At 30.1% G+C, this 15,912-nt stretch overlaps 2 protein-coding genes across 6 annotated transcripts; both read left to right on the forward strand.

Annotated features, from left to right (window-relative positions):
* Positions 1-2,291: 2,291 nt before the first annotated feature.
* LOC114167385 (common plant regulatory factor 1-like) lies at positions 2,292-6,845 on the forward strand. Of its 5 annotated transcripts, XM_028052471.1 has the most exons (14): positions 2,297-2,517; positions 3,363-3,497; positions 3,586-3,648; positions 3,925-4,017; positions 4,141-4,221; positions 4,434-4,475; positions 4,579-4,739; positions 4,882-4,930; positions 5,053-5,101; positions 5,361-5,486; positions 5,571-5,596; positions 5,744-5,821; positions 6,035-6,160; positions 6,244-6,845. In XM_028052471.1, the coding sequence occupies exons 2-14, from the start codon at positions 3,372-3,374 to the stop codon at positions 6,481-6,483; spliced, it is 1,260 nt and encodes a 419-aa protein (XP_027908272.1). In that variant the 5' UTR covers positions 2,297-2,517; positions 3,363-3,371; the 3' UTR covers positions 6,484-6,845. The 5 variants fall into 5 exon arrangements, with proteins under 5 accessions (XP_027908270.1, XP_027908271.1, XP_027908272.1 ...); XM_028052469.1 differs by having other exon boundaries at positions 2,292-2,517; positions 3,378-3,497; positions 5,361-5,596; XM_028052470.1 differs by having other exon boundaries at positions 2,292-2,517; positions 3,378-3,497; positions 3,592-3,648; positions 5,361-5,596.
* Positions 6,846-9,561: 2,716 nt separating this feature from the next.
* LOC114165819 (60S ribosomal protein L5-like) lies at positions 9,562-12,026 on the forward strand. The gene is made up of 9 exons (XM_028050405.1): positions 9,562-9,713; positions 10,188-10,257; positions 10,346-10,437; positions 10,594-10,720; positions 10,808-10,887; positions 10,962-11,078; positions 11,162-11,296; positions 11,373-11,542; positions 11,730-12,026. Exons 1-9 carry the CDS (start codon positions 9,711-9,713, stop codon positions 11,839-11,841), a joined length of 906 nt encoding a protein of 301 aa, XP_027906206.1. The 5' UTR covers positions 9,562-9,710; the 3' UTR covers positions 11,842-12,026.
* The last annotated feature ends 3,886 nt before the right edge of the window (positions 12,027-15,912 follow it).

A 15,912-nucleotide genomic window follows, 5' to 3' on the forward strand; every position in this document is an offset into this window, starting at 1 on the left:
TAGAATGTCACAATTATTTTGCGTGTAGTATTTTCATTTGAAGACTAATGTGATAAGAGTTAATAATGTTTTTGGTCAATTTCAAAATTTTAGACTAATTTAATCTTTCATCTTTTAAAATAAGTGAATTTAGTCTTTTTAATCAACTTTTGTTAGGTTTATTTGATGTTTGATACGCATTTCAAGATTATGTTTAAATTGTTCATACTGTTCGAAAGATGAATGACTAAATTAATCCAAAATTAAAAATTAAACTAATTCTAAAATTTATTGGACAAAAACATATTTATACAATGTACTTCATTGAGTACCCAGTATTCATGTCTACATCAGATTCATTCAGACTAAATTTAAAATCTGTGAAATGCTAAAATTTTAAAATACTTTTATTTATTACTTTATTTGAATAAATCAATTCCAAAGTTTATATTTTAGACCACTTATCGATAAAATAATTTAATTTCCAGATGATACAAAAAATAGATAAAATTACATCAAATACAATCTCTCTCAACAAACGAGTCATATTGTTGACGGCAAATATATTTGTAATTTTAGTTAGAAATATAACTGGATAAAAAAAAAGTGGAGCTAACAAACTCGTATGCTTATATACTCAAATTATTCAACACATTGCATTTTTTCATTCATATTTCATTCTACGCTATTTTTCATATCCAATTAATGAAACAATTTTTGAAACATATTTCATAGGCCACTTAGCAAACCAAAGATTAGGCTTAGGCTATAAAAAAAATAGAGAAGAATAAATATGATTAGCTAAAACTGAATTCTAAATTACTTATATACAAACTATTTGATAATTTTGCATTTTAAATATTATTTTAATTGACTTAAATAACCCTTTATCTTATACTAATTATAATCGGACGAGTCCTGCACAATAAAATTTAAGGAAAAAAAAAAAGCATATGGTTGTTTCTTTTAGTTAAAAACATATTTTATAATATATATATATATATATATATATATATTAAGTAAGTTAGGGTTTTGAAACATGCCGCGTCAGCAGGGTAAAGGGTGAACAGCTGTTCGTGGATTTGAAAGATTCATTAAATTTTGTTTAATCAGATTTCTACTTCATAGACTTTCTTTCAAGAAAACACCAATCAGTTTCATTAAAAATAAAATCAAATATAAAAAATATTATTTAAAGATTATTAATATAAAATTAAATGACATATTTATTATAGTAGATTATTAAAATCAAATCTTAACTAAAATACACCCAAAAATTAAAGTTAAGTATCTACAGAGATTTCTTTTCCACTCCAGCACGTTTTATTTAGCATGGTCCTATGTGTCAATTAAAAAATGTATATAACTATTATTCATAATTATTTATTTTACCAAAAGACTTAATTAGTTATTATTCTTTCACTTAAATCTATGCAATTTTTAGCAGGTTTTAGAATCTCACTCTTTAACATATTTTTTATATTGATTAAAATTTGTAAAAATACAAATTAACCAAATATTGAGAACAAATAATACGTAACAACATTATGGTAAAAATATTCAATCAATATAAAAGCAATACATTTAGAAGGTTTGTTAATGAAAAAATATTTTCTAATAATTTTTTTAATTCACATCCTTATATGTCTCACTATGTATTAAAGATTATTAAATCGCAAAAACACTTGTTAAATAAAAAGAAAGAAATATAAAAGTATATTTTAACAAACAGTAAAACACATGTTTCAAAGAATGAATTAAGAAACACTTTTCAAATGTTAAAAGAATCTATAGCATATAGATTTTAAATGCAAGCAAATTGATTAAAATTATATTTTCTAAATATTTGTTTGTTATTCAATATATCTTGATACTACTTTTTTTTTGCAACTTCTTTTTCTATACCTGCACTGGATAAATATAAACAGTTAGTTGTTATTTAGAAAATATTAACAGTACAATTACATCAGCATTGATTTTAATAACATTTTCGAAAGAAAGATAATTGCAATCAAGTACTATATTTATTAATTTTAGCAATACTAAATATCTTCTGATTAATTAATTAATAAAGAAAGTGTTAAAATCCAAAAGACACGTAAGCTCACATGACGGATAAACTGGTGTGGGCCCCACAAGAGATGACCACGTGTACGATGGCGATGACACTGGAATAAATTAATGGCCACCTCAACAACCACCACACTCGCCCAACCTATCGTATATACGGCGTAGGCATACGCAAGCTTCTGTGTACGACACGTGTATGGTGACGTGGACATAGCCCCTTCTCTCTCCTCTCTTTCTTTTTCACCACCCCTTCATTCTCTCTCTGAAACCCAAGCAAGCTCTTTCCCTCGTTTTTTAAGAGAGAGAAAGTAGATAGAGAACCACCGGAATTGTTTCTCCAAACCTTAATTTCAGGATATTTTCAACCCCCAGAGCCAATTGTTGTTCGTTTTTCGCTTTTTCATTCTGGGATTTACGTTTTCGTTGTTTTGGTTAAGAGTTTGATATCTTAATCCCTTCAGGTATCAGGTACGTGGAATTTGCTGTGATTCTAGCTCAGAAAGATTTGATTTTTATTTTTGGGTTTGAAGTTTTATGATTAGGGAAAAGGTGGTAGAAAATTTATAGAAACAAGAAACGGAAGCATAGCGTGATTTTTGTTTTTTCCAAATATATGTTCTGCTTAATGGAGCAAAAGGATTAGAGTTTTGAATGCCCTGGATCTCGTGTTGTATGAGCTAAATTATTTGAATTTGGTGCCTTCTGTGTTTTGATTCTTGTTTTGAATTTTTTTTTTTTTTGTGTGAATTTAGTTTTCTTCTATGAAATAGCTGGAAAAAATAACAAGGGAAGAAGTGGTGGTATTTTGGATCAGGGGTTAAGCCTGTAAATTGTAAAGTATGGAGGTTCCGGTAGCAAATTCTGGAGTCTCAATAGTCCTCTCTCACCATGAGAGTGGAAAAATATTTTTGATTTGGAGGGCTTTTTTGTCATTGTGTTCTCAGATTGTCCTTTTGGGTTTTATTTGTTATGTAATGCGTTGGTAGTTTGTGTTCATCGCTTTCTATCCACTGTGGGGTACAAAAAGACATAGTTGACCCTCTACCATTCTCTTATTGACTGAGTATTCATTTTGTCCGTGGTATTTTTTGCAAGAAAAGTGCAGTATTTGTTTGATGCTATCTGTATAATATTTACACCGGCATAATGTCAAACTGCAGTGGTTAATTTTGTAGTATATGTTGTCTGAATGCTAACAAAGTCATTAATAGAGTAAACCAACATTTTCACTGATATTATACTGTTGCTAGATAGAACCTGTTATATGATATTTGAGTCTTTTTTGCAACATTTTCTTACTGACAACAACATAGCTTCTTTGAATGCAGCTGAATAAACTTGTTGGGACATATTTGACTCGGTGCTTTTCTTCTGGTGATTGCCTCATGGGAAACAGTGAGGAAGGGAAATCTGTTAAAACTGGAAGTCCTTCTTCACCAGCAACAACGGTAAGCTGAGAACTGGTTTATGTACTATGTGTGAGGACACATTTTGTAAAGCGTCTTCCTAAATCCTTATTTCTAACCTTGTTGACAGGATCAGACCAATCAGACAAATCAGCCTAACATTCATGTCTATCCTGATTGGGCTGCCATGCAGGTTACCTACCTCTTGCCATCATTTCCTTTGTGCCTTAATTACACAAGTCTTCATGTCAAACTCATTGTTTTAGCTAAATAGCTTTAATGTAATCTCAAAAATTTAGTAGTTTAAGTTTTGTCCCAATAGAAGATTGTAGCAGTGTAAACTCACTTGATCAATCAACACTTTTAGTCCATGTATTTCTATTTTTAGCTATTCTTAAATCAATGATCTGATGAAACCTATTATTTTTTTCCCACTTGCGAATTGCTAACCATTTTTGCCATATATTAGTATTATGGGCCAAGAGTCAACATTCCTCCATACTTCAACTCGACTGTGGCTTCTGGTCATGCTCCACACCCATTCATGTGGGGTCCGCCACAGGTAGTGCCCCCAAGAAACATTTATTTTGTTTTACCATTACCATTTCTATGCTTTTTTGGATGTTCCTGTTATATATCCTAGATGGAAGGGATGAATAATTTGCCAACTTATTGTTTCTTCCAGCCTATGATGCCACCTTATGGGCCCCCTTATGCAGCATTTTATCCTCCTGGAGGGGTCTATACTCACCCTGCAGTTGCTATTGTAAGTGTACTTATTTATAAATCTTTACTTTTAAGGGTTAGGAATATGTGAAGACGTGACTCCTTTTTTCCTTGATATTTTCATGTTATTTACATGTGGGTGCATTTCAGCTGTTATTGACCTTTTGATTCTTTGATCTTCTTAATGTAATAACAAACCTTCGTGATTGGAAAATTTTCTATGTACTCATAAATTATATTGGTATAATGTAGGGGACACATTCACACGGCCAGGGAGTTCCATCTCCACCTGCTGTAAGTTTTGATTGTCTCTTAACTGTCTTCTTAGTTCCTAATCTTATGATGATTCCCCGAATACTATGAATTATGATGATTTTTACATGGAAAAATGATGCAGGCTGGGACTCCTTCAAGTGTAGATTCACCGACAAAATTATCTGGAAATACTGATCAGGGATTAATGAAGAAATTGAAAGGATTTGATGGGCTTGCAATGTCAATAGGCAATTGCAATGCAGAGAGTGCTGAGCTTGGAGCTGAAAACAGGCTGTCACAGAGGTTTGTTGATCCAAATTCCTTCTATATGATTATTACCATAATGAACTCTACTTCCCTCTTCTCCCGTGTAAGAGAATTTTGGTCCAGGACTTATACTAGTTAGTTGATGAGTAACTGAATAATTTTATGATTATATGAACAGTGTGGATACTGAGGGTTCTAGCGATGGAAGTGATGGCAACACTGCAGGGGTGAGAAAACTCTCACTATTAACATATTTTTTCTTGTCCTTGTGCAATAACAGTGTTTCATTTAGAATGATTCTACAAATTGAAGAGTTAATTTTTATGCTATTTGATAATTGTATGTTCAGGCTAATCAAACAAAAATGAAAAGAAGCCGAGAGGAAACATCAACCACTGGTATGACTCTAACAGTCCTATTCACTGTTGCATCTTGATGAATGATTTAGTTGTCTTGGATCACAATTATACTTGGATGGCCTTTTACCGGGATTTCAGTCTAAATACAGTCAAGCTTTTGAGGTCCTTTTGTAAGAAATTGAGAAGAAAATGGCACACTTGCATGATATTTAAACATCTTAAACTATTAATTTGAGGAGTTAAGTTGTTTACTTAATATGTGTTTTGATGGTTATATTTTATCACACTGTACAAGCAGATGGAGAAGGGAAAACTGAGACACAAGATGGCCCGATTTCCAAAGAGACTGCATCTTCGAAAATGATTATGCCTGCTACCCCAGCTAGTATTGCAGGAAAGTTTGTTGGTCCTGTAATTTCTTCAGGTATGACCACAGCACTGGAGCTTAGGAACTCTTTGACTGTTCATTCTAAGGAAAATCTCACGAGTGCCCCACAACCTTGTGCAGCTGTGCCTCCTGAAGCTTGGTTACAGGTCTGGTCAGATAATGGTTCATTCTAATGTTTCATATGATGTTTAGTACATAGAGATGCTTGTGAAACATACTAGAATAATTATGTTTCACCCTCAATCTTTTACTGATGGCAAATTATCTCCTGTGTGTATGTTTGGATATCTTAGAATGAGCGTGAGTTGAAACGGGAGAGGAGGAAACAATCTAACCGTGAATCTGCTAGAAGGTCCAGGCTGAGGAAGCAGGTATGAATTATTCTTTTGTTGACTTGCAAATCTTCCATAGTTTTTTATTGTTGCCTGGTAAAAGACATGAATTGCTTGGTTTCTTTCCTATCACATGCTTAATCAGTTCCCTGCATGTAGCCCTCAAAAATTGAAATTGAAAAACTAAATAGGAAAAGGGTTGATCTGACAAGAGAAAAGTTGATGAATAATGCTCATATTTTCTCTGTTTAGGCCGAGACTGAAGAATTGGCACGAAAAGTTGAGATGTTAACTGCTGAAAATGTTTCACTGAAGTCAGAAATAACTAAATTGACTGAAGGTTCTGAGCAGATGAGGATGGAAAATTCTGCATTGAGGGTATTACTATAATATTTCCTTCATATTATTGTGACATTTCATAGTTATTCTGTATATTGAATACTTCTTTGATTTTGACTCAGGAAAAACTGATAAATACTCAACTGGGACAAAGGGAAGAGATAATTTTGGACAGCATTGACAGCAAGAGGTCTACACCTGTGAGTACTGAGAACTTGCTATCAAGAGTTAATAATTCCAGTTCTAACGATAGAAGTGCAGACACTGAGAGTGATTTCTGTGAGAACAAACCAAATTCTGGTGCAAAGCTGCATCAACTACTGGATACAAATCCTAGAGCTGATGCTGTTGCTGCTGGGTGAAACCAGTAATTGCACTGGCTTATTTTGTAATTTTGGCATATTACAAGTCCAAAATTACAGCTTGGTGCTAACAACAGTTTTCAGAGGGATGGATCAGCTGAGTTTTACAACCTAAATCCATCTATATAGACCAGAACTAATTCTTTGCTTGTCAGTTTCTTAGGACATAAACTCTGTATTTTATTAGAATTGACAGAAATGGATGACAATTTTAAAGAAGTTTGTAAATTGATGAGTATTAGGGAACTAGCTTAGACTTTAAAGATAGGGTTGTCACACTCTGTATAATTGGTTGTGTATTAACTATATTGGTGTGAACTTTCCAATGGTATCTGAGTTGAGGTATTCTCACCTTTTCTTTATTTTGATTTCTATACTTTTGCAAGCAATTTCTCATGTTGTGTGGCTATAATAATTACCTTTTGACATGTCTTTGCAACTAAACTAAACTACCCAGTGTACATTTATTTGGATTGAATTAATTTTAGAGATTATAATCTGAATGATAAAAAACCATTGAATGTTATTATATAAATAACAAAAATATACTGACACCCTTAAAAATTTCACTTTATAAATCATTTTAATCATAAAGCTTTAGTAATATAATAATATATATTAATACTTAATTTAAAAATAAAAAAGTATTATTAAAATATTAATAAGTGTATATAGTAATAATTTTAACCTTGCAGGCCGACTTTATTTGGTTTATGTAATTTGAATAATCATAGAAGATTATAATCTTCACAGAGGAAATGTTTCTCTATAAGAAATAAAGTAGTAGATTAGCTAATTAACTTGTTTTATTAGACTCTATATGAAATTCGAAATTATGCGGTGCATGATTATTCAACATTTTTTTTTGCAGTTTCGTATTACTTTTTCGCTTAGGTAATACATGATTTCTTTACGTTCAAAAAATCTAAATTTATTTAAAATTAATTTGGTTATAATTAAGGATATGACTTACTGTCCAAACAAACCAATTCATTCTGTTATTAACTTAAATACAGAATGGTATAAATTTATGGTTTTAATTATATTATGAAAATAGTTATTTTAAATAAATCAAACGAAATAGGTTGCTTTAATTACATATTTAAACGTGTTTTATTTGATTTGATTAATTATTACAATTACGTAGAATACTTGGGTGTTTTTTTCTTTTTCTCTTCATGCACTGTTTTGTTTTTCTATCTACAAATATCGAACTTAAGACTATGTTTAAAAGATGTGTACCAATTTAATCTAAGTTATATTTATTTAAGATAATCTTTTATCTAGTATTCACACTTGGATGATAGTGAGTACACGTCACGTGTGGCTACTGTAAATGTCGTTGAATGATTGGAGAAAGCCCTCATGGAACGTTCTACATTTCTGATATTTTCTTCTAGGATCGCCTTATGATTGGGATTGTTATTATTTTCTTTTAAAAATTAAAAAAGAACAAATATATGAAATAATGTTTTTAGAATGACACGGAAATAAACTCTATCCACGGTCAATATTTTAACCTATCTTGATTTTCACGTTAAATCTTTACATGAATATTATGTATTTATATTTATTTTAAATTACTAAAATATTTAAATTTATTAAATAATTTATTCTTTTTATAGTTTCAAGTTATTTTCAAAATATATTTGATTAATTTTATTCTTTTATACAATATTCTATCTATCTGTTATTTAATGCTTTTATTTAATATTTATATTATTTGAATTTCATGATGTCTAACATTGAAAAAATAGATATATTTATACCTTAAATATTTAATAATATCATTCTTTTATCTGTAATTTTTATTTTCTATAAAAAAAATTAATTAATATTTGAAAAGAGTGGATAAACGAATATAGATATACGTATATTTGTCCACCAACAAAGATGGGACATAAATTTCATCTACTAACAATTTCCATATTATTTTTTCACTCAAAAAAATACATAACCATACCGAGCAGCGTGATAAAAAAATACATGATAAAAATAGAGTTATCAAAGTGGGTTAGAACTTGTGGGTCAATCTGGCCCACCATAGGTTTATACCGAATTGGGTTGAAATTTTGTTACAAATGTCAATATGGGTCAATTTTTGACCCGATTCACCAAGAATTCGACTCATCCGAGTTGAACCCGTGGTGAGCTGAATTGGCCCACCAACCCATATGGTCACACACATTATGTTGGGTTGTTTTTTTAACCAAACACAATAGTGGGTTGACAAATGGAAACCTAGCTTCAATTCCAAATAGATAGCAATAAAAAAGATGCTTCAAGAGATGAAATGTTGTGAATTTATCCATTTAAGACTCTAATATTATAGTTGGACAAGTGACAAGAATGCTTTGATCTTAGATAGTAATTTGTTTTTTTTTGTTTTAATTTTGGTTCGTATTGAAGTTTAACATCATTTTGGATTGTATTCAGATTGTATTGAAGTTTATTTAAATTTTAATCTGAATTATAATTTATGACTTAAGAAAAAAATTATATTATTTAATTAAGTGGACTAGTGAGCAAACCCGTTTAACCCACCAATCCGTGGTGGGTCAGACCAGGTTCAAAATTTTTTAGCTCACTTATAAATAAGTTGGATTAGGTTGACCCACTAAGTGGCCAACCCGGGGTGAGTCGAATCAAACAGGCCGGCCGATCCATTTTAACGGCTCTAGATAAAAGGAAACAAAAACGTTGAAAATGATCCCAGATTCAAAAACAATTCACCTTACAAAAATACCCATCAACTAAAAAAATAATGCAATAAAACTTGCAACAAAAAACATAGAAATATGTTAAATCCAATAATAATAGCAACTAACTATCAATAAAAAAATTCAGAAAAAAAAAAGAAGCAAAAGCGTTCAAAGCATTAGCTGACAAGAAAAAATAAAACTACAACAAAACCAACAAAAAAGATGGGGAATGTGAATAAGAATAAAGGGCAGCATGGTAAATTTAACCACAAAAGAGTTGTGGCATAACTAAATAGGGGTATTTTTGAGTTTTCCGTAATTAATTTTCTTAGTATAATAACATTCTAAAATACTAGATTACAGTAGATGACGAAGTCCAAAACCATAAACCCATTTGGGCCTACAAAACCCTAAGCCCACAACAAACCTTACCCACAAGTCTTGTAAGCAAAACGTTGACAAACCTTAGATTGGTTTCACCCTTCCATCAGTCACAGTCGTGGGAAGAGATCCTGCTTCAGAGCAATGGTGCGTATTGGATCCTTCTTCTTTCATCTCCTCAGATACCATGTTATTCCGTGCAGAATATGAACTTCAGTTATACATGTTTTAGTTTGTGATTTGCTTTTATTGTTTGTTATAGATAGGGTTTTTGGGTAATTCTGATTACATTTTTCTGAATTAGATGAGCAATCTCTAGTTTTGAATTTAGTCTCGGCATCAATCCCATAGGTCTCTAGTCCCAGAACAAGACTTCAAAGAAGTAGGTCGTGGAACTGAGTTCCAATTCAATGAATGCGTTTACGTCCTCTCTTCTTAAGTTTTCAATTATGATGGGGTTTTGCACCGTTTTCCATTGTTTCTGATTTTTTCTGAGTTTTTATGTTTTATGCGGTTGGTAAAATAACGGATCTGTTTCAAACCAAGCTCTGCAAAGTGTGTGGATTATCCTATGCCTCTTTTCTGACCTAATTTTTAACTACATTTGTGTGTGTATCAAAGGCGTTTGTTAAGGCTCAGAAATCAAGGGCCTACTTCAAGAGATATCAAGTGAAGTTTAAGAGAAGAAGAGGTGTGTTGCTTGTTTTGCTTCTTTGTTTTTAATGTCTATATTGTTTCTTCCATACATTTTTTTATAATTGTGATCTTATTTTTCGCAGAGGGAAAAACCGATTACCGTGCCAGGATTCGGTTGATTAACCAGGATAAGAACAAGTACAACACCCCAAAGTATCGCTTTGTGGTTCGATTTGTATCCTACTTTCGAGATGGTTTTACGCGTTTAGAATTTATTAATCGTCGTATTTTTATAGTTTTTATAGTGAGACATATTAGGGCATATCATGTGAATAAGTTATTTTACTGGTATATGTTTTGTTATTTGTATAAAACTTGACCTTTTTATTAGACCAACAAGGACGTCATAGCCCAAATAACATCTGCTAGCATTGCTGGCGATATTGTCCTTGCTGCAGCATATGCACATGAGCTGCCACGTTATGGTCTTGAAGTAGGCCTTACAAACTATGCCGCAGGTATTTTCTGCAATACTTTATCTCCCCAACCCTCTTATCATTCGAGTGTTTTGTGCATATATCTCATTCTTTTGGGTTTGTGATCAGCTTATTGCACTGGGCTCTTATTGGCCCGTCGAGTGCTTAAAAAGCTTGAAATGGACGAGGAGTATGAAGGGAATGTTGAGGTATAGGAGTTTGTTATGATTTGTGTTTATATTTGTTTTTACATCTTATTTAGTTGATTTGTTTTACTCTTTAGGCCACTGGCGAGGATTATTCAGTTGAACCAGCTGATACCAGGAGACCATTCCGTGCTCTCCTTGATGTTGGTCTTATCAGGACTACAACAGGAAATCGTGTTTTTGGTGCCCTTAAGGTGACCTATATTTATATGCAATGCTGCTTGGTTTGATTTCTGATTTATTAGTTGACAAATTGAATAATTGTAATCGTTTACAGGGAGCTTTGGATGGGGGTTTGGATATTCCTCACAGTGACAAAAGGTTTGCTGGATTTGACAAGGATAAGAAGGAGCTTGATGCCGATGTTCATCGCAAATATGTCTTTGGTGGACATGTTGCTTCTTATATGAAGGTATAGACAGATTTTATTTAGCATCGTGCTTGTGCAATGTTTTGGCGCAATATTTTATTTTTTATTTTTTTTGCAGAGCTTGATGGAAGATGAGCCAGAAAAATACCAGACACACTTCAGTGAGTATATCAAGCGTGGAATAGAGGCTGATGGTCTGGAGGAGCTCTATAAGAAGGTTCATGCTGCCATTCGTGCAGATCCTACTTTCAAGAAATCTGAGAAAGAGCCACCAAAGGAGCACAAGAGGTAATATACTCTACAAATAATGAAATATGTATATTCAATCAATTTTTTGGATTTGCTAAAGTTTCAGGATTAGCAGTATATTTAGTAATCGTACGTTTTTAATCTAATTTGTGCTTTATTATTTGCTTTGACATTGGAAATGTCTGGTCTGGAGAATGTTTCTGAAAATATTTCCATCTTTGCGTAGGTACAACCTGAAGAAGCTTACTTATGAAGAGAGGAAGGCCAAGTTGGTTGCACGCTTGCAGGCTCTCAACTCTGCTGCTGATAACGATGAAGACGACGATGATGATGAGTGAAACTTCATTAATAGGTGTTTTAACATGCATCTAGATCACAAATTTTGGATATTTTTGGAGTGGAGTTATCCTTATTTATGCCCAATTTCGTTTTCAGCCTGTATTTTTGTGTTAACATTTAATTTTCATGGTTTATCCAAGGTATTTTCTTTAGCAGTATAATCAGCTGTTTACAATTTTCTAAACCTAGACTGTACTATTTTTCGGCCTTCTCAACGTGAGTTTAGAAATTGCGTAAAGATAATGTGCATTCATTGTTTTCAAAGTTTGTTATAATGAATAGCAAAATTATTCTATAATATAAATATTCATAGTAACGGTGGTAGATTTTAAGAAAAAAATTTACGAGATTTCGAAATGTTTAATTATTTTGTTAATCAGTAAGGAAATATATTTTGAGGGGTTTAATTATTCTGTTAATCACTACGGATGTCAGATGAAATTTCGTGTAAATATTACGTTCCTATCTTTCAATTGTTTTCCAATGAAATTTCTATTCTTCATTTGTTCGTTTATTTTATTTTAATTTGATTTGTACGTTTGTTTTATTTTAATTTGAATTCATTTCATAGCTGTTTTTTTTTCTTAATTTGTACGTTTATTTCATTTTAATTTGAATTCAGTTGTTAGCAAAAGTACTATATAGATAGTGTGATGCAGTGTATGAAAATAATTTAACAATTAATCTTAAGGCACGTAAGCTTTAAATATAGCCATCAATATTCAAAATAAAATGAAATATATTTATAATTACCAAGTATTTGCTCAAGTAATTTTAAATTAGTACTACATGCGTATTTAGTCGGTAGGAATATATTTGGTTTTTTTGAAATAATATGTGCAAATTTTAAATCAATGAGATTTTCTTAAATGTTCTTTTTCTCCTTATTCTTGTAAAACAGAAAATTATTAATTAATGTAATTAAGTAGACAAAAAAATTAATTGAAGTTAATTTTATTCTTTAAATGCATAATTTAATTTGATATACTTATAATTACCAAGTAAAAATAAAATGAAATATATTTATAATTACCAAGTATTTGCTCAAGTAATTTTAAATTAGTACTACATGCGTATTTAGTCAGTAGGAATATATTTGGTTTATTTGAAAATAATATGTGCAAATTTTAAATCAATGAGATTTCCTTAAATGTTCTTTTTCTCCTTATTTTTGTAAAACAGAAAATTATTAATTAATGTAATTAAGTAGATAAAAAAATTAATTTAAGTTAATTTTATTCTTTAAATGCATAATTTAATTTGATATACTTATTCTTTATTTAATAAAAATAAGATAATTCTTTAAGTGAGTATTATTGCACTCAATAACGTATTTTAAAATTTGGGTTTTATTGAAAATAGGTATATTTTATTTACGGTTTAAAATTTGATTTTTGTCTCTATATTTTAGGTATATTAAAGTAATGTTGGACCATTATAAAATAATATTTTAATACATTATGAACAGATACTTGATCTCTAAAGATATAATGATATATAAATTTAAAGTTTCACAATTAATATTTATAATATACTTCGACCACTTGAATATAAAAAAAACCTATGTAATATATTAAACATGAATAACTTAAAATATTATGTTATTTGTACTTTTTAATTCAATAGTCTATTTTTAGAAATGTATTTTTACTTAAAATCATTATGTTTTATAGTTTATTTTTAAATGTTAATTTTAATATTAGGTCATCATTACAAAATTATTTTTTAATATATTTTAAACATGGGTTTTATCGAATTATTTTTAATTTTAACGTTAAACTTTAATATAATTTGAGAAAGCTTATAAAACTCTAGTAAGTCATGAAATTTCTATAAAAAAGTTATTAAACATAAAATAAAATTATTTAAGATTAAAAAAAATATGTTCAGTCTAGTTTTACAAAGAAACAAATTTGCATGTTGGTCAAGATCATGTTAAGTATTAAAGTAACAAACAAATAATGAAGAGCAAAAATAGTTTTAACTATTTATGTTAAATTTTCTTAATTTGTTGTCTCAAAAGTGAATTTCATGTGTATGGTTTGGCAAGTGTTTTTTTAAGTTCACATGTTTTATTTTCATATGTTTGTAGACATGGCACTTAATAATAAGCATAAGTTAGGTCATTTGTGTTATCTTTTGCTTCTATACAACATGATGTTAATTTATACTGATATAAAATAAAATTATGGGTATCACCGGTGCAATTAAGGAACATTACATTTTGTATGATTAATGCTTTGGTCTTGTTTATCTAAATGGAACATGTAATTTATGTTTATATTTTGGCACATATGCACAGCAAGTCGGATGAAGTTGATATAACTTATTGAATGGTTGTAGAGAAAATAGACCGTCATTGTTAAAATCAGCTAAATACACAACTAGCCTAAACAAGTTGGTAAACAAGTTCAAAGGAAGTTAGGTCGTTCTTAATCAAAAGTTCATAGAAAAAAACTATAAATATAGGTCAAATGTATGATTATTGATACATTCATTACACATTTATTACATCATGAAGTGCTTTGACCGATCGAACTTAAATTGATTTTAGCATCGGAACCCCTAGCATATACTCACCACAAAGAGGACAATATTAAAGTTAAAGCACTAGAAAATTGTTTAAGTGAATGTTTAACCATTATCTATGAAAAGCTTTCAAAATAAAAAACTTGCAAATCATGGAATGAAAAGAAAAATAACGTATAAAATAAATATTGGGTTTCAAACGTAAAGGTAGACAAATTTGTAGTAAATTTTATAAATGTAAATGTAAAATCAATTTAAAGATTTGAGGACTTAGTCTTCCTAAAAGAAATATCGCATAGGATAATGATTTGTGAGGGGAAGAGAAGATTCATAATTATGAACGAAAAATAAGGACAACCAATAATAAATTAGAAAAATAGTGTAGTCATATTGGGATCTTTTCTTTTCATTTATGTTTCCAATCACAATAACATCTCGTTATAACATAGGAAGTTAGGAACTATGTTTTTGTAATGGTGGTGTCCTCAGCGTTAAACTTTCTCAGGTGAGTTTTAATTAGAGTTACCATTTTTTCTTTTATAAATATTGATGAAAATGTTGAGAGAACAACTAAAACACTTCACATTATTCAATTTCATAACAATGAATTTTGCTATGTTGAATCAATACATGGATAGATTTTCTTAATTGTAACAACAATTAGAAAGACTATAGTTTATTTGACGCCATCAAATTATAATTAGAAAAGAATACAACAATGTGTTCATTTGGAAGACATGAAAACCTATTATGCATAGGTTTCATAATTATCCATGTTAAACACTTAACAATCTTGAATACCTTATGTCATAATTTGGTTTATTGCTTTGAAATTTTGGATTGAATGATTATACTATTTTTATGAATATATTTTTTTTAACTTAATGTCATGAAATCTAATATTATGCATGAATATCAAAAGTTTGTAAATAAATCTTTTCTTGTTTTGTTTAGGTCTCGTAACTACTTGTTTAGATACTTCATTGTTTTATCATAAATGTGGAATTCATATTGGTTATGGTTATGGTGGAGACTCACATGTTATTTGAGGACTTTATTCTTCAACATCATATAGTCCTTGGAAGAAATTCACTACAACTAATTAGTTATTAGAACCCTCATAAAAAAAATGTATTTGTAAAGTTATCACGAGGTGTATTTTTACAAATAATGATACCTTAATCTTGCACTTTCTAAAGTAAAATTTTGTAATTATTTTTCTTAATTTAGATTATTATGTTGTGTTTGATAGTAGAGGGTTCAAGCAATTAACATAGTACTTTCATGGCATACATGGTACTGGTTTAGGATGTTAAAATGAGAAATAGGCTCATTCAACTAAAAATGGAGGGGTGAATTGGTTAAATTTGATAAAATTAAGTTCTTTCGTTAAAATGAAAATTTTTTGAAAACTTATTGATGTAATATTCAAGTTGGAGATTTAATGGCCATTTTCATATCAAAAAGATTATTAAAAGAGAGGTGATTAACACAAAATTTTGTATACCTATTCGATTCTTTAAGAATTTACATCCTGTTGT

The sequence above is a fragment of the Vigna unguiculata genome, chromosome 10, assembly GCF_004118075.2.
Source record: "Vigna unguiculata cultivar IT97K-499-35 chromosome 10, ASM411807v1, whole genome shotgun sequence".
NCBI lineage: Eukaryota > Viridiplantae > Streptophyta > Magnoliopsida > Fabales > Fabaceae > Vigna > Vigna unguiculata.

Coding starts and splice junctions, on each gene's coding strand:
- LOC114165819 (XM_028050405.1), top strand. Junction 10,438..10,593: donor ATCGCTTTGTGGTTCGATTT/GTATCCTACTTT, acceptor CCTTTTTATTAG/ACCAACAAGGACGTCATAGC. Junction 10,721..10,807: donor CCTTACAAACTATGCCGCAG/GTATTTTCTGCA, acceptor GTTTGTGATCAG/CTTATTGCACTGGGCTCTTA.
- LOC114167385 (XM_028052467.1), top strand. CDS start 3,372: ATGCAGCTGAATAAACTTGTTGGGACATATTTGACTCGGTGCTTTTCT. Junction 3,649..3,924: donor CTGATTGGGCTGCCATGCAG/GTTACCTACCTC, acceptor GCCATATATTAG/TATTATGGGCCAAGAGTCAA. Junction 5,597..5,743: donor CTCCTGAAGCTTGGTTACAG/GTCTGGTCAGAT, acceptor TGGATATCTTAG/AATGAGCGTGAGTTGAAACG.